Source organism: Dromiciops gliroides, chromosome 5 (assembly GCF_019393635.1).
Source record: "Dromiciops gliroides isolate mDroGli1 chromosome 5, mDroGli1.pri, whole genome shotgun sequence".
Taxonomy (NCBI): domain Eukaryota; kingdom Metazoa; phylum Chordata; class Mammalia; order Microbiotheria; family Microbiotheriidae; genus Dromiciops; species Dromiciops gliroides.
In genome coordinates this window covers 37771803-37793857 of record NC_057865.1, presented here as the reverse complement: position 1 = coordinate 37793857, position 22055 = coordinate 37771803, and the positions used below count along the sequence as shown (strand labels likewise).

At 37.3% G+C, this 22055-nt stretch overlaps 1 protein-coding gene across 3 annotated transcripts in view; it reads right to left on the bottom strand.

Moving 5' to 3' along the window:
- Positions 1–22055, bottom strand: part of ANKRD28 (ankyrin repeat domain 28) — a 183243-nt gene that overhangs the window by 119535 nt on the left and 41653 nt on the right. Inside the window, exons 1-2 of one of the 3 annotated variants that reach the window (XM_043965045.1) lie at positions 9139–10784; positions 7871–7954 (exon numbers count right to left, since the gene is read on the bottom strand). In XM_043965045.1, coding sequence (XP_043820980.1) covers positions 7871–7954; positions 9139–9255 — 201 coding nt within the window. In that variant the 5' untranslated portion in view covers positions 9256–10784. Of the gene's footprint in view, positions 1–7870; positions 7955–9138; positions 10785–22055 lie in introns of those variants that run through there. The other 2 variants (XM_043965043.1, XM_043965044.1) reach the window with 2 other exon arrangements.

The following is a 22055-nucleotide window of genomic DNA, read 5'->3' as shown; positions in this document are numbered from 1 at the left end:
CTTTTCCCCCAAAACCCACCCCTCTTCTGAAGTTCCCTATTAACAGAGAGTACCAGCATTCTTCTAGGCTCCCGAATTAACTTTTCATTATCTCTGACTCTTCACAAATCTAATCAGTTGCTTAATCTTATAATAGGTCCCTGTACAATTTCTCTCCCATACACCCATCCCCTGCTGTCTACTTATTTAGTCACCACCTTAATTCAGGTCCTAACCACTTCTCACCTGGACTACTGCAGTGGCCTCCTAATTGGTCTCCCTGTCCAAGTTCTGTCTAGCAGCCTAAGGGATTTTCCAAACACAGATCCAATGGTGTCAGTACCCACTCAATAAACTGAACTGACTCCCTAAAACCTGGCCTCAACTTATATTACTCTCCTTGCTGCACTCTGTGAACCAGACAGATTGACCTTCTCTGTCTCCAGACACACCACTCCATCTCCCTTTATAGTGCCTTTCTATTAGCAAATGGAAATGCCTAGAATGCATGTCTCACAGCATACCGTTCTTCCTTTGGAAAATGCAGCTCAAGCACTACCTTCTACAAGGAACTTTTCCTGATCCCCTCCCCCAATTGCCACTGCCCTCCCTCCCTAACTACCTAGTATTTATCCATGTCCTTACTCTATATGTACACGTTTGTATACACACACACACACACACACACAAAATACCCCAAAGTGAAAACAAAACAACATGTCTCTCCCAATAGAATGTAAGCACTTTTATAACAGGGATTTTTTTCCCACTTGTTTGCTGTTCTTTATGTGGTTGTTGTCATTTCAATCATGTTTGACTCTTCGTGACCCCATTTAAGGTTTTCTTGGCAAAGATACTGGAGTGGTTTGCTATTTCCTTCTCCAGTTCATTTTAAAGACGAGGAAAGTGAGGCAAACAGGGCTAAGTGACTTGCCCAGGGTCACACAGCTAGTAAGTGTCTGAGGCTGCATCTGAACTCAGGTCTTCCTCACCTGACTCGGGGTCTAGTGTTCTATTCACTATGTAACATAGCTACGCCATTGTTTTTATACCCAACCCCTAACACACTGCCCCAGTCCTTCCTTAATGACATTCATTTAGGCCTATGAATAACCAGTGGGATCTGAAGTTGGCCAAAACGGAAACTAATCTGTATTTCTTTCTTTCAATCTCAATTTTTGGAGTAAAGAGGGAAATTTTAAATGAAGTAAAGCAACAAAAGATTCCCCATAGAAACTACCTCTTGTAGCTAAGCTTTTGGGATGAGGAAAGCATAATATAACTTTCAAACCTTTACCATTCTTAGTATCTTGGATATAAAGTTAGCCCTGGTAATAAACTGATAACTTACTACAAGCTTATTCTTGGTGAAAAAGAAAAGATAAAGCTCAGTAATTATTCAGCCTTAAAAATACATTATAAAATATCCATTATATTATGTAACAAGTGAACAAATTTATTAACAGCTAACTAGTATTTTTAAAATACTAATTACTTATAAAGTTATAAATTACATAGAAAACAGCATCAAAATCAGATAAATTAACATAATCTTACCTAGCCAGGGAGAAGGGGATTTTGCATGAGGATTTCTGAGCCACTTTCAACTATGGAATATATCTTGAATGGTCCAAACTTCATATATAAATTCAACAAATATTTTGTCAAATCAGTTAGCATTTATTAAGCACTTACTATGTGCTAGGCACTATGCTAAGCACAGGGGATGCAAAAAAAGGTGAAAGGACAGTTCCTGCGTTCAAGGAGCTTACATTCTAATGGGGAAGGTGAACCCAAAGAGCAAGGCAGTAGCAGCAAGGGGACCCAGGAAAGACCTCCTAGAATAGGTGGTATGGGGGGGTTTCTTGAAAGTAATCAGGGAAACTAAGATATATTTGTGAAGGGTCAGTGTTTCCCAGGCTCTTGTACAAAGGCAAAGAAGATAGAGACTGGAGTTTAAGGAATTCTAAGTAGGCCAGTGCTTCTGGAACATAAACTACAGCCTAAAGAGGACCAAAAAGCCAGAAAGAGGCCAAATTAAGACTTTAAACAGTACCTGTGCTCAAGAAGTGCTTACATTCTAATAAGGAAGACTCCCCCAGTCATGTCAACTCTTTTGTGTATGTGTATATATCTGTAAAATCAGTTCCTAAGATTCAGCACCAAAAAAGAATGCTAACAAAAAATTTCAACTTTTCCAAAGGCTTTAATGATGTTTTGATAGGTCTAGACATGTCTGACACTCAGTGAGGTTTTGATACCTTTCATTATAATGGCATTATTCTGTTGTTTCTTATTTGTAATGCATTTGCATCAGGAGTTGAAAGAATCTATCTTGTAGAGTACAGATATTAGTTTTTAAGAGACAAAATGAATACTCTAGGTGAGTCAGGATGTTATCATAATTTGACAACATGACAACTAACTCTCCAACTTGCTTTTTATTTGAATGCTTTTGCATTATATTCCTTGCCCTTGTTGCACATATGCAATCTTTCTGATAAGCATAGAAAAACTGTACAAGTATATTGAACAAGTATTCTTGTACTTTTTATACCTTAATTTGCTTGCCTTTTTGGGGGGGGCAGGGCAATGAGGGTTAAATGACTTGCCCAAGGTCACACAGCTAGTAAGTGTCAAGTGTCTGAGGCCAGATTTGAACTCAGGTCCTCCTGAGTCCAGGGCCGGTGCTCTATCCACCGTGCCACCTAGCTGCCCCTATACCCTAATTTACATAAAGGCCCCATGTACACTATAAGAAGAAATGCTTGTCCATTTCTGATAAAATTTTGTTACACTTAAGGATACAACTTTTTTTTTTAAGGTACTCAATTATTGTTTGGCGGGGAAGGGGAGAGAAAAAGAGATGGAGGACAACTCCCATATGTCTCAGAAAAACTATATAGAGGAAGAAAAGGTCAATTTTCATTTTTAACTTAATTATTCACTTATAATGTAAACATGAGGTCATTCCCTCAGGGCTATTTCTGAATAAACATTAGTAGTTCTAGTCTACCTCCGGAGAGAGAACTGATGGACTTGGAGTTAAAACTGAAGTATAATTGTCTCAATTTCTTTATTTTTCTTGCTTTTAAAAAAATGTGGGGGCAGCTAGGTGGCGCAGTGGATAGAGCACTGGCCCTGGAGTCAGGAGGACCTGAGTTCAAATCAGGCCTCAGACACTTAACACTTACTAGCTGTGTGACCCTGGGCAAGTCACTTAACCCCAATTGCCTCACTTAAAAAAAAGTGGCTAATATGGAAATGTTTAGCATGATGGCTCATGTATAACTGATACAAATAATAAATTGCCCCCATGCATGCCCAACAAAGTCACAGTGAGTCATTTTTCCAGCCCAGGTTGGTTGTCATAGGGATATAGAAAGGGCAGTGGATAGACACTAGAATGGGGTATGGTGGTCAGGAGTGACTACATGGAGCATAGAACTTGCGTCCAAGAGCAAGAGGAGGACATAATGCACTCCCAAACCCAGACAGAATGGGGACAGATACTAACTGGAAACTATGTTGCCTATTACCCAGTTCAGGGTCACAGATGGAGAGCAGACTAACAAGGGGATCTGCGCTTGGAAGGGCATTCAGTGGTAGGAAGGCTCTGAAGGGTGTACTTGAAAAAGGAGCTGATTCAGAAACAAGTATCAGTGAGTGTTATAGTTCTGAGGTCTGGAAAGGAAAAATCAGGGTGATAACACCAGACCCTTTAAGAGGAGCCTGCAGTTCAAGCACCCTGAACCAGAAAAACATCACAACTGGCTGATAGTGGCTGATTCCAATAGTCTATTGTTGCTCAGATCCAAAAACACAGGTCAGGAATTTGCAGCAAGACTAGGGGCACATCAGACTTTACCTTGGATCAGACCACTTTGGGGATACCAAATGCTTGAAGGTCCCTCAGTCTGAGATCTTAGAAAAATAAAACACCAAAAAACCTAAGAAAGCAGCAACAGGACCAGCTCAAATCTACCCCCCAAAAGTGCACAGAGCCTGGCCCTAAGATCAAGTCCCAAGTCAGAAAGCAGGCTGTAAGAATGAGCAAACAAAAAAAGAATCCCGCCATAAAAAGTTATTATGGTGAGAGGGATGCTCAAGATACAAGCCCAGAAGACACAAACTACTCCAGAACAAGCAAAGATTAAAAGTAAAAGCTAGCTTGGGAAAAAATTCAATGAGAATTCCTGGAAAAGATGAAGTTTTATTTTATTTTTTTTTTAAAGAGTGTATTTTGTTGTTGTTGTTGTTGTTATGAAACAAGAGCACTAGAGGGAAAAAGTGGAAAAGAAAATGAAACTTTAGAACTGAAATCAACACTGGAAAACAAGGCCTAAAATTTTGCCCAAGAAACAAGCTCCCTCAAAATCAGAGGAAGACTCCATAAGATAACAAGTAACAAGTAATATTAAAACCAAAATAGTAGAAAATGTAAAACATCTCATAATAATTGCAAGCAACCAAAAGAGAAAGTCACAGTCAAATTCACACATGATTTTAGAAGCTACCACTAGCAAAAGAGTAGGGAGCTTGGAATAACATTATTTCAGAAGGCAAAGGATGTGGGCTTACAGTCAAGAATAGCTTATCCAGCAAATCTTAGTATATTCATAAAGGAAGAAAATGGATATTTGATGAAATAGAGGACTTTTAAGCATTCCTGCTGAAAAGAACAGAGCTACAGAAAAACTGTGAAATTTAAATACAGGTATCAAGAGAAAATGTGAAATGAATGGACAAACGATAAAGAGCTAAAAAAACAAGGATTAACTCCTTATATTGTATTATAGAGAGATGATACATGTGTCCCCACTGAACCATATCATTATTAAGGGTCATTGTTTTTCCACTCTACCTCCTATTTTGGGACTTTTTCAAACTTGTCTCCAAGGTGTCCTTCACTTAGCTTCTCTTTATCCCCATAGAGAGCCATAATAACTAGGGATAGGGTTAGGGGAAAGGATAAGACCTATGATTTCATTGGTATAGGGTAAATTCCTTCCATCAATTTGAATTGGACCTTTTCTGCAAATTGTACTTTTAGAGAGCTTCCTGCAGCAGAGGTGTCAAATTCCACTCTTCAAATGTAATACAACCTACAGCATCCACTCTTCAAATGTAATACAACCAGTGTTGTCCCTGGGGTTTTCTTAAGATACTGGAGTGGTTTGCCATTTCCTTTTCCAATGGATTAAGACAAACTGAAGTTAAATGACTTGCCCAGAGTTACAGAGTTAGTAAACGTGGTCTCATCTGAGCTCATGTCTTCCCACTTGGTGTTTTCTTGGCAAAGTTACTGGAATGGTTTGCCATTTCCTTCTCCAGCTCATTTTACATATGAGGAAATGAGGCAGACAGGGTTAAGTGACTTACCCAAGGTCACACGGCTAGAAAGTGTCAGGCAGGATTTGAACTCATGAAGGTAAATCTTCCTGATTCCAAGCCCAGTGCTCTATCCACTGCACCACCTAGCTGTCCATTAAGGGTCATTAAGAGAATCTAATTAGACAGCAGGGCTGGGAGTGGTTCTGTATGTCTTGATAATCTTAAGAGAAGAATGGAAAGAAAAGGGAAGAGGAACATGTGGGGTTGGGGTGGGGGGAAATTAGGAATGGGGGGAAGAAAGGAAGGTTAGAGAAAATTATCCTACTTAAGCAGGGTACACAAATAGATATCTATACAATCAAGGGGAGTTGGTTGGGCAAGTGGATGACATTTCACCCTCACTCTTAACTGGTCAAAGGAAGCAAGAATTCTCCCACATGTGTGAGCACCAGCGCTCGCACGCACACACGCACACGCGCGCGCGCACACACACACACACACGGTTAATATAGAAATTTGTTTTGCTTAGCTTTGCTTAACTATACATGTTTATAAAAGCAGCTTTGGTTTGTTGGGTTTTTTTTCAATTCTTAAATGAAGGGGAGAGGGATAGGTTAGGAAGGAGAGAAAGCTGACTTTAGCTAATTTTTAAAAGTACAATACAGATGGACAATGAATGGAACATAATGGAATAGGAGAAGAATGGGCTAGATTGCATTTGGGAAACTGTGCAGTACCTTTAATGACCCTAATCCACTCCCTAAGACAAAAATCACTTTAATAGTAATACCTGCTACGTGGTTGTGAGTAATGGAACACTAAATGTTCTAAAGAATTAAAAGTTATAAGTCTCTAACAGAACATCGAGTACCATGTTAACAACAAAGCATAGTACATTAATGGCATAAAGGATGTCAGCAGAGAGAAGTAGAACAGGAAAAGGAGGTGGGGCTAGTCGTAAAAGTGAAATCAAGGAATTACAGCTTGCATGCCCTATTGGTACCTAGAGATCTAGAGTAAGACCTGGATGGTCTTATGGGAGAAGACACAAGAAGTATGCAAAGAAAGAAGTTCTAAGCTAGGATCTGCACCACTGATGAAATAACAGATCAATTAAAGTACTGAAATGGAATTTTTAGCTAGTCGAAATTAGGTGGTCTTTTCTTGTGGATATGTTCTTTTAACATTTAACAATTAAAATATGACTATCAAGAGAGTTCAAATGTTTCACAAAATACATATAAAGAACAAAAATGTATGCTTTCTTTCATAAGTTAAATAGTTCCAAAATGAGTAAATGTGTCTCTCAGAGTTTAGGTAACAAATCATTAAGTACATCATATGCATTTTAAAATAATATTTGGTTTATTGTATATGTTTATTTATTCTCTCACCTTCATGAAGTTTAGAGACCTAAACACCTATAATGAGAACTCAAAAGAATAAGTAAATGATGAACAGGAAACCTCTCTCTCATTCCTCTTTAATATTTACAAACTTGCTTCTTACTATTGTTGGTAAGAAAAGATAGAGGGGAATTTTTTTTTTTGAAATGTGCTAAGAAAATAAAGAGAAAACACTCCAACTTCCACAATCTCAATTATGCAGAATATAGCCATAAATCTGGGAGATAACAGAATTACCCCACCCCACTTTTCCACTCAAGCATAGGAGTTGTATATATAAAACTCCTAGAGACATTAATGAAATGTCACTTAAATGAATTTAAGCTGAAGATTGTCAGTGAAACTGGTCAGGGGGGATCCTTTAACCAGATGGAGCCTCTTCCAAGATGAATGGAACCTATACCCACCTAGGTGAGGTGGCAAAGTTCCCATCACACATAACTAATCCAGAACCGAACATATTCCAAAAGGGAAAGACAACACTTTCCTATATTGTGTTGCTTTTTAAATAAGTAAGCACAGCACTTATTGTGTAAAAGGAACAAAAATGGAAAAAAGGCCCTTTTATTTAGAGCTGAATAATTTCAGACTCATAAACCCCAGTTTTATTAGAGCTACTTTCTAGATCACATGAAATAGCAAGACACTACTTTATTCACAATACTACAGAGGAACACTTGTTTCACTGGAAATGCATTAATGGGCCTGATTCTACTAAAGTAAATTGCTAACTTTTAAAAAGATACAGTAATATTTTTTATGGCTCAAGAGCAAGTTACAAATTTTAGGAAACTCCTTTTTAAAAACTCACTACATAATAACTCCAGGTCTGAAAGATCAATTGAAAAAACAACAATAACAAAAAGTAGACAAGTTATTCTTTAAACAGTAGAAGAGTAATCAAATGAAAATTTGTTTATGTGTGCTCAACATCTCTACGACTACATTCATTCATAGGAAGAAATGTCATTTCAACTTAGAAAAAAATATAACCCCCAAAAAAAAGGCTACAAGAAGTATATATGTCATTAATATCACTACCTTTCCACAGAAGAAACTTATTTTTTCTTCATTTGAAAACTAAAACAGAAGCCATAAAAATACAATTCAAGGAGTTAAGATTATCTAAATTTAACTCTGCTTTTTATTACCTGAAAGTTAACATCTTCTTTCTTAAATATTAGTGCTCGAACTTCATCAGGATCTCCATTAAATATAGCTTGAACCAGTGATGGCTAAAACATAAAAGAAAAGGGGTATAAAAAAAACATCTTTGGCCATAAATGCTTTATAAAATATTTCTGCTTCTAATAACACTGATGTTAAATTTCTAAGTCAAGAGCAACAATAAAAAGCATAGAATATTTCCTTTGTCCCCACTCTACCAATAATTAAAAACCAGTATCTGGCAGCACTCTGTATGAATTATTACATTTTCTTTGCACACTGCACAAATGATCATTATCACCTTGGGATGGAAAAAAGGTAAGACCGAGAAAGATCACTAATACAATTTAGCACAACAAAATAATGGATCAATCCAGATAAATTTCAATTTTTAAGACTAGCCCATTAATCTTACCAACAAGTGGGATCTAAAATACATAGGCCCAGCTATCTTGCTCAGGTAGTTCCCACATAACTTTGGGGTCCTTTAAATTAAGGGTTCCTTGAAAATATTTTCCTTGGGAGTTTAGAACAAAAGTTCTACCACTGATGTAGCATAAGAGTTCACAATCTAGAAATTTCCCAAAATGATTCAGTTCCCCTGTTCTTAGACCAAGTACAGTAAGTATGTCTGAATGGCATGATTAACACACACAAACACGTGTAAGTCTAAATATAAGTTTCCTAATCAACAGCCCCAGTATCTATGATAGGATATCATGTTCTACTAGGCAGTTGACAACAGCTTTTAAAACAAGGCTAAAGATAACACAGTATGAGATAAAGTGGTACATGTAAACAATATACAAGCTATTACAGTAAATGCCAGGCCTTCCCTGTTACTAGTAGCAGTCAGTCTCTCCTAAGATAGGAAGAACTGCCCATTCTACTTGTTACCTCAATTTTCACAAACCACGGAGTAGCCTTGGAAAGAAAGGAAGTGAAAGACGAAATCTAAGTTTATATCTACTCAGCTATAGGTAGCCTGCAGTCAGACTGAAATCATTTTATAAACACAAGGTGAATTTTCCTTTTCAAGGCTGAAAATATATAGCCTCTGACCTATCAGAAAGGTTTTTTCATCTTCCCAGAATATCAGAAATATAATCACTTTGCATTGTGACATGGTAAGTATATACCTGCACACTGAAAATATATGAAATTCAAATGATTAAAAGGTCTCTTTTAAATGCAGAAAAATCTCACACTACACCAGAATACAAAAATACTTTTTTTAACTATCACATCTTACCAATACATTTCCAGAAGCTGGAGATGGGAGGAACTTATTTTCCTGAGGCAATTTAGAAACAAATTGTGGAGATTCATCTTCTATCTCCTCCAAAACAACAATACACACCCGACTCATTCGTTTAAAACACTATATTTCAAACTATATAGCAAAAGTTACAGTTGGTATAGTACAAGTAGTGTGTCTTCCTCTTCTGTACACACTTGCGAACATTCTGTGTACTACAGCTGGCATTTAAAAGTTAAATTTAAACTTCAGTTTTTCCAGTGGTAATTGACCGCCACAGCTTTGAAACATCTCTAAAATTGCCAAGTCCTATTATTCTGTTCAAAGTCACCAGTTCTTTACTATATAAATTATTAGCAAAAAGCAAAACAAAACCTTTGTAAACTAATCCCAGGCATAATATAAATTCATTTGAAAAATTGCCCTCTAAAAAATTATGCCTCTTTAGTATCACTTCTCTTCACAGTAGAATTTTGTTAGCACAGAGAAGTCATTGTTTGGGGTGACATGACACCACTTTGTAGTGACTGAAAGGAGAAGCAACTGCAGTGACAGAGTAGATCCCAGCTATCCCCAATTCGGGCAAGGTCAATTTAGTTATGTATAGCTGGCTTTCTTTGAGCTGAAAACAAAATTTTTAAATCTCACTATTTCTTCCTCGTCAAGTCTTCATTTCTTGAGTTTCACTGGTCTTAATGCTGATATCCTCCAGAAAAAAATTCATCTGTTCTCAGCACAAATTCAGAACATGGAGCTCAGAGGTTGACAATTCCTTCTATGTTTAAAAAATAAGCCCACTCTTCTGAATCAACAGCAAAGATGCAGTATGTTTACACTAGATGAGTCAAGACCACGAGGGACAATAAGATTCTTGGTATTCGAATCTAGCCTGTTTAATCGAGATTTCCCAAATGACAAAAATGCAGATAGCTCTATTTACATCAATAGCACAGGCAATGCAGAGCCTTCATTCCTCCTCCATCCAGCAGCAGTTGGCTGTGGCTGCTCTAGCAAACAACCCACAACAAGAATGGTATTAGCCACCCCCCCAATTTTTTAAAATTCTGAACGGTCCGAAGAAGGTATCTATGAAGCTCAAATTACTGTTCAAATCACAGCTTCAGCCTTTTCCTCCACAAAGTAGTTTATCACTTGAGTGTTTCCTTTGATCTCCGCATGAATCCAGCTTCCATTATGTAGTCCTTCTTCAGGGGAAAAAAAACCCTCCGTGCATCTTCTTTCCGAGTACTATTCAAACATCTGGGTCGATGCCAATCCAGTTTCCTTCTAGTGCTAGCCTCTTTAGTAGGTTTCAGATATTTCTGTGTTCAGTAGATGATCTTGGAAAAGCCACAAACCCCTTGAATGAACTGATCGTTAAAAAGAAAGACGAAAAATCAAGCACAGGACCTGAAAAATCAGCCCCACAGCAGCATTCTGACTGAGCCTAGTCTGAAGAGCAGACTGCAGACCCGCAGGATAAAATGCCTAGTAATGCTCACATGTTACACTTACCACAGAACTGAGCCACTGCTCAGGATGCAACTTCCTCTAGCCACCCCCCCCCCAAAAAAGGCCACATTTGTAAAGTCTTCACAATTAGAATGCCCATGCCAGTTCTGTGACTAATTCAGATCAAACTAAAAAATTCTTTAGCTGAAAAATGAGCGTGCTTTTAACATTTTCCACTAAAAGCCACAAAGAAATCTGGTATCCTGGTATACTGCCTCTGCTGACTAACATCCATTTATGCAAGTAAACAGTTCCAAACAGCTTAACTGTTTTCATATGTTACTGTATAGAAGCCATTTAACCCTTTCATGCTAACCAGAATCATTAAAAAGAGATTTCCTTGCAAAACTGGTACCGGTCTTTGGGGATTTAGAGATAAAAGAAAATTTACAACCAAATATATAATACAATATAGACAATTTGTCCAACTAGCCAGCTAGATACACACTTAGGTTAAACTTTTGTTACTTAGAAAGATAATTTTGATAATTGCCAGGCAACAAATATTCTTCAGGAAATTTCAAACCAAAATACCCACTATTTTTTTCTACTAGCTTTATGGTTCTAGCAAGTGTATATAATCTCTTTACATTTCAGTACTGTCATAAATAAAATAAGGATAATGTTTCAGATAACTACATTTATCAGTACCTTAAAACTATGTAAATGAATTATTATTATTAAAGAAATGAATGGATCTTTTATGATTCTTGTAAATTTATCATTTTGACTCCCATCTATTTAAAAGTAGCTGTATTTTAACTAGCATTTATTAAGTGTCTACTACGTGCCAAGCACTTTGCAAAAAGCTCTGGGGATACCAAAAAAAAGGCCAAAAACAAAACCCCACACCCCAACAAAAAAAGAGCCTGTTCTTCAAGAAGCTCACAGTCTAATGAGGAAGAAAATATACAAGCAGCTATATACAAAACAGGATGTGACCAAAAAAAATTTCTGGAAATTATTTTGTTCATTGAGGTAGGTAAGTAGGTAGGTAGATTTCTTATTGATTTAAATCCATGATTGCTGCATGTTAGTAAACAGGTACTCTCCCTCGACCAGTGCCAGTCAGATCTTTTCACAGCTTATGAACTATGCTTACACCACACTGCCTGTCCATATATTATAGAAATGAAGGACAGAAGTTAGGTTATTTATCTTCCAGCTCTAAGCGTCACCTAAAATTTTACTATGAAGACATTCACATAATGTGGGCAAAGCCTTAAGAATTTGTGCTACCTTTATGACTTAGGTTTTTACTTGGGGTTCAGGTGACGGGATATGGGAATAAGAAAGGTCATGCATTGATATAACATTACCTATGTGTCAGGCACTGTACTATTTCTAAATATCATCTCATTTGATCCTCATAACAACCCTAATAGGTAATATTATTACCATTCTACACTTGGGGAAATTGAGACAAAGAGGTTAAGTGACTTGCCCAGGGTCACACAACAAGTAAAGTTGTCTGAGGCCATATTTTAACTCAGGTCTTCTTGAGTCCAAGCCCAGGCTCTATTTACTGCCCCTCTAATGTCACTCAATCAAAAGTGTCATTTGATTGGCTCTTCATTCCTCAGGGAGTTCTTTCCTAGGCTCTCACTGGCTACATCCCCTCACTTTCCTACTTTAACCCTTTGATGAACCATCCTCTTCTCTGATCAAGTCTATCCTTGATCAAGCCTTACCAAACTCCCACCACCTGCCACTTTCACTTCACATGCCACTGACTAGAACTCAGGAAAATCACCAATGGTGTTGACCGGATCCTCTACTACCATTTGTTACACAATCTGAACTGGACCCTTACTACAGCAACTCCCTAACTGGAGCAACGTCCCATTTTCCAGAGTATTATTCCAAACATTGTCTCTCCTCGTGCCTTCCACTTCACCTTCCTTCTGAGAATCTGAACTTGTACTTCACCAAAAAAGCTCCCCACTTTATGTCCTTTTCCTCACATTATATCAGACATCTTAAGTCACTAAACCTCAGTTAATCTCAAGCATGCTTCAGTTTCCTCAACTGTTAAAATGGGGACCTACTTCCCAGATTTGTGGTGATCAAATGAAATAATTGCAAATTGCTTAAAAATGCCTAGCTCATAAATGCTAGTTATTATGTTTCCCTAATCATTACAAAATAAAAACCTCACCTGATCCTATCATACTTGACAGATGTCCACCTTTATTTTTCCTCCCTTTTGGGCGACTAAACTCCTTGAGAAAACTATCTACACTTGTTGCTTCTCTAGTGTCTCTTCCAAAACCTTCTACATTCTGGTTTCCAGCCTCATTATTAAACTGAAACTACCTTCTCCACACCTATCAATGATCTCTTAAATGCTAAACTGAATGGCCTTTTCTCAGTTTTCATCCTGTTTGTCTTCTCTGCAGGATCCCCTCTCCTTTTGGGTATTCTCTTCTCCCCAGGTTTTCAGGAAACTGCTTTTTCTCCTTCTCCACCCCCTTCCCTTCCTCTTTCTCTCTACAGTCTCTTTATCTTACCTTCAGCTGCTGTCAGCCTCATTTGCTTGTCCTTCATCCATGTTATGCCCACTAAGCATGCATGACTCTATGCTGGTGGGCCTCCTTCCCTTTTCCCTAGATATTACCATACTTAATGATCACAGTCAGCTCCCCTGGGCTCAATTATTATAGCTATGGAGATGATTCCAAGATCTATAAACATCCATGCTTTCTCCTGAGCTGTAGTCTCCTATCACCAACAGCCTTTTAGACACCTTGAATGTTATGTTCCCATGGCATTTCAACTCAACATGTCTTAAACAGAACTCATTTTTTCTCAGCTTCTCCACCATAGTTGAAGACCACCACCATCCTCCTGACCAATCAGGCCAGCAATCTTGGTGACATCCTCAACTTCATCTCCCACTCACCCCACATCTCTAAACGATTGTCCAATCTTGTCCACATCTCATGTCTGTTTCCTTTTCTCCAACAGTACAACCATCAACCTAGTGTCATGCTTGATTATCTTTTGCCTGGAGTACTGCAATACTTTCTAACTAGTCTTCCTTCCTCAAGTCTCTCTCCCCAGTCCAATGTATTCTTCCCCTGAGCTCTAGTGGCTCTCTATTATATTCAACATTAAACATAAACTGTTTGGCATATCAACATATCAGATCATCCCCACTAATGAACAGTTAAGAATATGTAGTGCTATCATACTCGGGTACTATATGAACACAAATACAGATCCAAGGAAGTTTTGGGGAATTGTTGGAGCTGTAACAGGTCTGGAGCCAGGAAGGCCCGAGTTCAAATCTTGTTTCAGACACTTCCTAGCTGTGTGACCCTGGGCAAGTCACTTAACCCTGTTTGCCTCAGTTGCCTCCTCTATAAAATGAGATGGAGAAAGAATGGCAAACCACTCCAGTATCTTTGCTAACAAAACCCCAAATGAGGTTCCAGAGAGTAGAACAACAACAAAAATCACTAAGAATTCGAGAAATGCACAATTAGAACTGAGGTTCACATCCCATCTATCAGACTGACAAAGGTGACAAAAACCGAAAATGGCAAATGATAGAAACAGGTCCATTAATGCACTGCTGGTAGAACTGTGAACTTGTCCAGACATGGAGAGCAATTTGGAACTATGCCCCCAAAGCTATTAACCTATTAACATATCCTTTGACCCAACAATAGTACTATTAGATATATATATATACCCAGAGATCAAGGAAAAAGGAAAAGGACCCATAGGTGCAAAATTACTTATAGCAGCTATTTTTGCAGTGACAAAGAATTGGAAACTGAGGGGATATTCATCAGGAATTGACTGAACAAGTTATGGTATATGAATGTAATGGAATACTATTGTGCTATAAAGAAATAATAGAGGTAGTTTCAGAGAAATGTGGAAAGACTTGAATAACAGATGCAGTGTGAAGTGAGCAGAGCCAGGATAACTTCTACAGTAACAATATTGAAAAGACAACCAACTCAGAAAGTCTTCAGAACTCTAACCAACACAATGACTGACCATTATTACAGAGGAACACCCACCTCCTCCAGTAAAGAGGCTTGAGAATGCAGACTGAAACTTTTTTTGAGGAAAAATGTGGGAATGGGAAGGGGGTGGCACTTAACTATACCTGTTTGTAAAAAGGGATTTTGTTTTTGCTTTCCAAGTAGGGAAAGGTAGGAGAGAGGGGAAAGAAAAATTTTAGTTTGAAAAAATATAATGCAGCAATTTGATCTAAATGTCCAATCACCACGTCATGATCACTATTACAGAAATATCAGTGCCTGAAAAGAATACAATAATAACACTGTTCATTTTCCCTTTAATTTGCCCAAAGCATAACTTCTTATGGAATGGACTAATTGATTTTGTGGTCCCTTCATTTGCACAATTCTATAATAGAAAATAATTGCTGATACATGGACTTATTAATTAGCTTTTAATAGTGAACCTCAGAAGTCACTACTGTAATGATTAATACTTATGGCAATAATGGACAATTTCAGAAAAAGGAATCGCTGATAAGAAAAACCACAGAACACCTAAGTCATTGTTCCCAACTAGCATATCCTGAAGACATTACTCACATATCCTGGCAAACGTTTCCGTCCACAATTCAGTTCCTGCTTTTCCTCCACAGACATCAGCCCAATGCTCCCCTGACTACCTTTCCCTTTGTTAACCCTCATTGTCCTTGCCTAACTGAAACTCAGTAATGGAAGGAGCACTAGACTTGAAACCCAGGACTTCTCACTCCCAGTCAAGGCTTCAATATTTCCTAAATGTATGAACCTTGCAAGTCGTACAACCTCTTTTTTCTTCACATGCACCTCAGTTTTTTCCTATGTAAAATAAAGATCATAATATTTATACTACTTATATATTAAAGAGGACCCCTGGGTAAAAAGCACTTTGTATACCTTAAAATTCAATATTAATAAGTTATTGTTTTTATTACTATCTCAGAATGTTATCAAATAAGGTAAATTTGTAGTGTAAAGTATTTCCCTTCCTCCACGCTGTCCCAATTAACTTGCCATTATTGCAGAATTTATACACGTGAGTACTTTCTCTTCCTTTTTCTCAAGATTATTGCGATATGACAGGTTTTTTTTTTTTCTCCGAAGGACTAGTTTCCCTACTTACCCTTGCAATTTCTTTTGTTGGATGTGTCCTTTTTCATTCCTCCCCATAGACCCTCTCATATCAAATCAATTGTAACAAAGTAAATATGATTTTAAAAATTAATTAAAATGTCAAATGAAATACATAAAGCAGCACTTCAAGTACATGAATGTCAGATATTAGGAAGGCGGCATGAATGTAACATAAAGACTAAAGAACTAAGAGCCAGGAGACCTGGGTACTAGTCAAAGCTCTTTCACTAATTGTCAGACCCCGAACAAGTTAATTCTCCTCTCTAAACTAGATCACCATTAAGGTCCATGACTCAATCTTAGGATCTTATCATTGTAGTCTAAGAAATGCAAACCTAACAACCTGTCCCCATTTAACTCTCAATGGAGTTCTCCTAATGAATGTTTTCAAATGGAACCTGGATCTATTTTACACAAATATTTATTACACAAAGTATATGTTTAAATACCCCATGATTGATATAGATAATGGCCAGGTCAATACCATACCATATGCAGACATTAATTATGCATCTACTTAAATAAGTTATTTAGATAGTCCAGAGAAAATAGCATGTACAGGGAAGCTTCCATCTACAAAGAACTTTTAAGCCTACTAGTGAATTCCAATATAACTTGTAAATAGCCCCTAAATTTTAAGTCATTTCTGAAGCAAATTATTAAAGCTTGACACAAATACAAACCCAATATAGTAGTACAATTGCAATGCTTCATTTATCTAGTACCATTGGGGAAATGAAGTGTTCCACCTAAGTCAATTTTCCAGTTAACCTTTTAAACAGCATTTTAACATTTGCTCTTTTTGTAGAAATCTTACTACAGCATTATTCTTCCTTTCTTAGTAAATTGAAAGCAATTTTGTTTGACTTTGGGTCATCATTATCAGCACCAACTATACAGTAGACTTTGTTGTCAGAAGAATGAGACTGCATTCCTTGGTTTAATAACGTGTGCAGTCTTGAACATATCAAATCACTTCTCAGTCTCAGTTTCAGCTGCTAAACAAAACTGATACTACTATTTACACTTCCCACCTAAGTTATAAAGCTTACACAAGGTGCCCCCAAAGTCTTGATGAAGTTTTAAGCTATTAAAGCTTAAGGCCTTCAACTCATCTTTTTTCACTTCTAATCTACTAAAGCTGAAAACTGCACTAAGACTTCTGGAACATATAAATGCCCTGAGAGGCTATCATGGCATATAATCTAGTTCCTGTTTATGACAGCTGACACTTCTCAGTGCTATCAATGTGTCCCTTCTAGGAAGTTCCCCCTCTCCCCACCCCACTTACAATTTTCTATCTGTTGTTATCTAAAGAACTAAGGGAAAGCATACTATCAAACTTGTTCAAAGTCAATAACCTGGATCTCAGCTACAATGCTTGTATTAGACTCTGGTTGGAGAGTGGCTATAGCTTTTTCTCCTAAATTAAAATTCATTAGCTTTGTGGTTTACTTTTGCTCAAAGAATGCTCAGAGACTTTAATACTTGAAGTTTTTGCAGCTGGATGGTTGAAATTCTCATAAATCTCAATGTCAGGTACAAAACAAATTAATATAAAATGTATATAATCCATATGCCAGCATGTCTATTTTCTCTGTTGCAAAACAGATTATCTTTATAGGAAACAGAACTGGGTTCTGGAGAAGTTCTAAACTGTCCATCCTTACAAATTAACAGAAGTTTACCAATCTGAACCACTTGTAATAACAAAATTTGCCTAATTTTCATCCTAAAATTAATGAAATGTTTAACTTCAGAATGTTAAAGCCATATATGCATGTTTTGACACCTGTCTTCTAGGGTTTTGCTTTAAGTTTACATTGTTTAATATCTCTATACAAATTATTCCCAAACAATGTTGACATCTGACTCTACCCAGAGAGCAGTAGTACAATACTTCTGTTTGCTGGTTATCTCCACCTGGATGACCTACTAGCACTGTAACAACATCTAAAATGTAATACTCTCCACCCAAAATATGTACCACCCCCACAATTTCTCCTTTCCAATTAATGGTCCACTTCCTGTCCCATTTCCTCCCACACATGCACATAATCATGGAGTCATCTTTGACTCCTTCTCTCAAAACTCAAACATTTAATCAGTTAAATCTGCTCACTTTAACATAATGTAACTCATATCTGGGCCCTCTTTCCTCTACTCCCTCACAAACTGCCCTAAATTCATGAAGGCCTTCCCTTATTTCTTTTTCACTTAGACTAGCTCCCTAGATTTTCTGTCTTCCATCTAACCTAACAATCTTTCTAAAGAACCACTATGATCAGAGGCAGCTAGGTGGCACAGCAAATAAAGCACTAGCCCTGGATTCAGGAGGACCTGAGTTCACATCTGACCTCAGACACTTGACGCTTACTAGCTGTGTGACCATGGGCAAGTCACTTAACCCTCATTGCCCCGCAAAACAAAACAAAACAAAAAGAACCACTATGATCATGTTAGTATTTCAAAAAGACCCCAACAACAATCTGACTCCAAATCTGTCCCAGTCTTACTGCATAATCTCCATATTCAATGTCACTCTGCCCTCTCATCTATCTCACTACATCTGCTCAAGCCAGTAGTCCCTGTGCCTAAATGCCCCTTGGGGCCCCCATCCATGTTCCTGTTTTCCTTCCAAGCCCAACTAAGATGGCACATCACTCCCTGATACTACCACTGAGTCCTCTCAGTGACCTCTCCTCTTGTTCTTCAAATGTAGACTCTGGCTTTTCTGCCTCTACTTATTTTGTATATACACCTTCTATTTGTTCACTTCCCACCCCCAATTAGATCATAAGCTATATGAGGGCAGGGCCTATGTGCATGTGTCTTTGTAACAGCAAGTGCCTAGATTTCATAAATGTTTGCTGAATGAACACTATGTTGAATATTAATTCCACTGTAAATCAAATTAATTGGTATCGAACTTCTATGCTACTTCTCATACAAAAATCTCCTACATGGAATTCACACTTCAAAAATTACAGTTTACTATAAACACATTCCCATCTCTTGTAATTAATTGGTTCCCTAATAACATAACAATGTGAAACAACGTTGTAGAAGGCAGGCAGTTCCAAAGTAACAGTTATGAATAGAAGATTTTATTTCTGACCAAAGCAAATTCAGACTATAGACTATAAGATTAGGACAGAGAAGCCCACAACTATAACATCTTTGTTGTGTTAATGCCGACTGCCATCCTAAAGAATCTTTCCTCTTCTACCTCAAATTTATTGGCAAGTAAAGGAGATGCTAGGGATAATTCCACATATGTCCCATGGTGTATCTTTTTTTTTGGGGGGGGGGGGACAGGTAATTAGAACAAAGGGCAATGATAAAGGTTAGGAGAGTGGCCATGACTTCCTGAATCTGAACTTATGAACCACAGGATTACTCTCCAAGTCTTAGTTTGTTCATCATTGCAACCAGTGGGTACAACAATATTTGCATTGGGTACAACAATACTTGCAGTACCTACCTCATATTTGTAAAGTTATGAAAATAAATAGAAAGAAGTGTTAAACCTTAAAGCTTTATGCAAGTTAATGATCACATTCAAGAAGATTATTTAAAAATATTAATCATAAATATCTATACAGATTTTATACCATTTAATAAAGGTAGGTTAGAAAAATATGAATTACATGAGAGAATAACAATATCTATGTGTCAGTACATGAGTCATCTATATCTTTAAAATGGCTACAAATGGCCACTAATATGAAACTAATATCAATAATATATTCAAATCCAAAAGAAAGAATTTCCTCCCCTTAAATTTACTAACCCAGAAAATAGAATGGTGTAAGCAGAGGAAAAGTTAAATTTAAGTCTACTAAGTTTCACAAAAATGAAAAGTACTTAACCTAAATACTTCATATGCACGATTTCCTTCCAATGAGGAATAATTATCACCACATATGTAACATTACAAACCTAACCTTAGAGGTTTTATAGTGAATAAAGTGCTAAATATGGGCTCAGGAAGACAGTTCAACTCCTGCCTCAGACACTAGCTGTATGATCCTATGCAAGTCATTTAACTGTTCTACGTTTCAGTTTCCTCATCTGTAAAATGAGAATTATGTTGTGAAGATCAAACGAAATAACTTAAAAGCACTTTGCAAACCTTACAAGACTATATAACTGTGAGTCTTATTATCTACACTTATTACCAAATATCAAATGAAAATTCAAGGAAACAGGCATGGTAATGCACTGTTGATAGAGCTCTTTTTTGTAATAGCAAAGAACTGGAAACTAAGGGGATGCCACCAAGTGGAGAATCATTGAAGAATTTATGGCATATGAATATAATACTATGATTAGGTAATAAGAAAAGATGAAATGGATGGGTTCTGAGAATCCTGGGAAGAGTTTTGTGAACTGACAACTAGTAATTAGTAGAATCAGTAAAAAAGAAAAAGAAGTATACATTAACAACAATGTAAAGACAAATAACAAATAACTGAGATAAATGCAATGACCAACAATGATTTCAGAAGACCGATGATGCAGTGATGGATTGAAATGCAAAGGCCCTGTAGGAATTTGATCTGTTTGACTACACGTACTTGTTATAAGACTGATTTATTTTGGAGGGTTTTTTTCCTACAACCAGAGAAAATACTTGTTGATTTTAAAATGAAATAAAAACTTTAATAATGAAACAAAGGGAGTACTTATCAATTGGAGAATGATGAAACAAATTACTACATATAAATATATTGAAATTGTATTGTGTTATAAGAAATGAGAAACAGGGAAGTTTCAAAGAAAACTAGGAAGATACAGAGAAAATTTTCTGTAACAATGTAAGTAAAAATAACTGAAAGACAAAAACTCTGATAAATGTAATGATCATTCATGGTTTCAGAACAGTGACGAAACCTGCTACCCACACCTCCTGACCTCTAGAGAGGTGATGGACTCAAGATGCAGAATAAAGTATACATTTTTGGACATGGCCACTATTGGACTGTTTTTGCTCGACTATGCATATTTGCACAAGCTTCTTTCATATTACAATGTACTTGGAAATATTCATTTTTATCTACTGTTTGATTTTAAAAGTTTTTAATAATCACAAACAAGCAAAGCACTTGAGAGGCAGGTGATTTTTAAATTTTTAAAAATTAATTAACTTTGGGGGGGGCAGCTAGGTGGTGCAGTGGATAAAGCACCATCCCTGGATTCAGGAGGATCGGAGTTCAAATCCAGCCTCAGACACTTGACACTGGGCAAGTCACTTAACCCTCACTGGCCCATGCACAAAAAAAAAAAAAATTGGGGGGCGGTGAGGTGGGGGGGGGGTGTTTTCAGAGGTAGCTAGGTGGCACGCTGGATCAGAGTCAGGAGTCTGAGTTCAAATTCAGTCTCAGACACTTATGCTGTGATCCTGGGCAAGTCATTTAACCCCTTATGCGTCTCAGTTTTATCATCTACAAAAATGAGAATAGCAGCAGCTACTCCCTAAACCACCCCAAATCCCAAGGCTACTGTGAAGATAAAATGAGATAATGTTTGTAAAGTCCTCTGCAAGCAAACTTTAAAGCTCTCTATATAAATAAATCTTAGCTTTTCAAAAAAAGATGCAAAAATTCTAATTCAGACAAACTTAAGAAGGCTTGTATGAGCAAAACCAGAATAACAAATTCCACAGTGACGACGACAAAGGAAAACAGCACTGAAAGACTTCAAGAACTCTCATCTATTCAGTGAACAAATGTGACTTTGGAGGGCTTGAAATGGAAAAACATCTCCCTCTTGGTAAATAAAAAAAGTGGTGAACAATATATATGTGAAAAGGAATATGCCTTTTTTCCCCCCCAGGCAATGGGGGTTAAGTGACTTGCCCAGGGTCACACAACTAGTAAGTGTCAAGTGTCTGAGGCTGGACTTGAACTCAGGTCCTCCTGAATCCAGGGTGAGTGCTTTATCCACTATGCCACCTAGCTACCCCCTAGGAGTATGCATTTTTAGACATGGTTAAATTGTTGATTTGTTTTGCATGATTGTACTTATTTGTTAGGAGAGAAGGTTCTTTCAGGGGCAGAGTACAGATTGCTGGGAAGTGACAAGGATGCAGGAAAAAGTTCAGTACCATTTTTTAATAGAAGCATAATCCTAGTAGATAAGTTATCTCCTCAGTTTGAATTCCTACAGGGTCTAGCACTTAGCACAGTACCTGCCTGGTACATAGCAGTCTCCTAATAAATGCTTACTGACTGGTTGACCTGAATA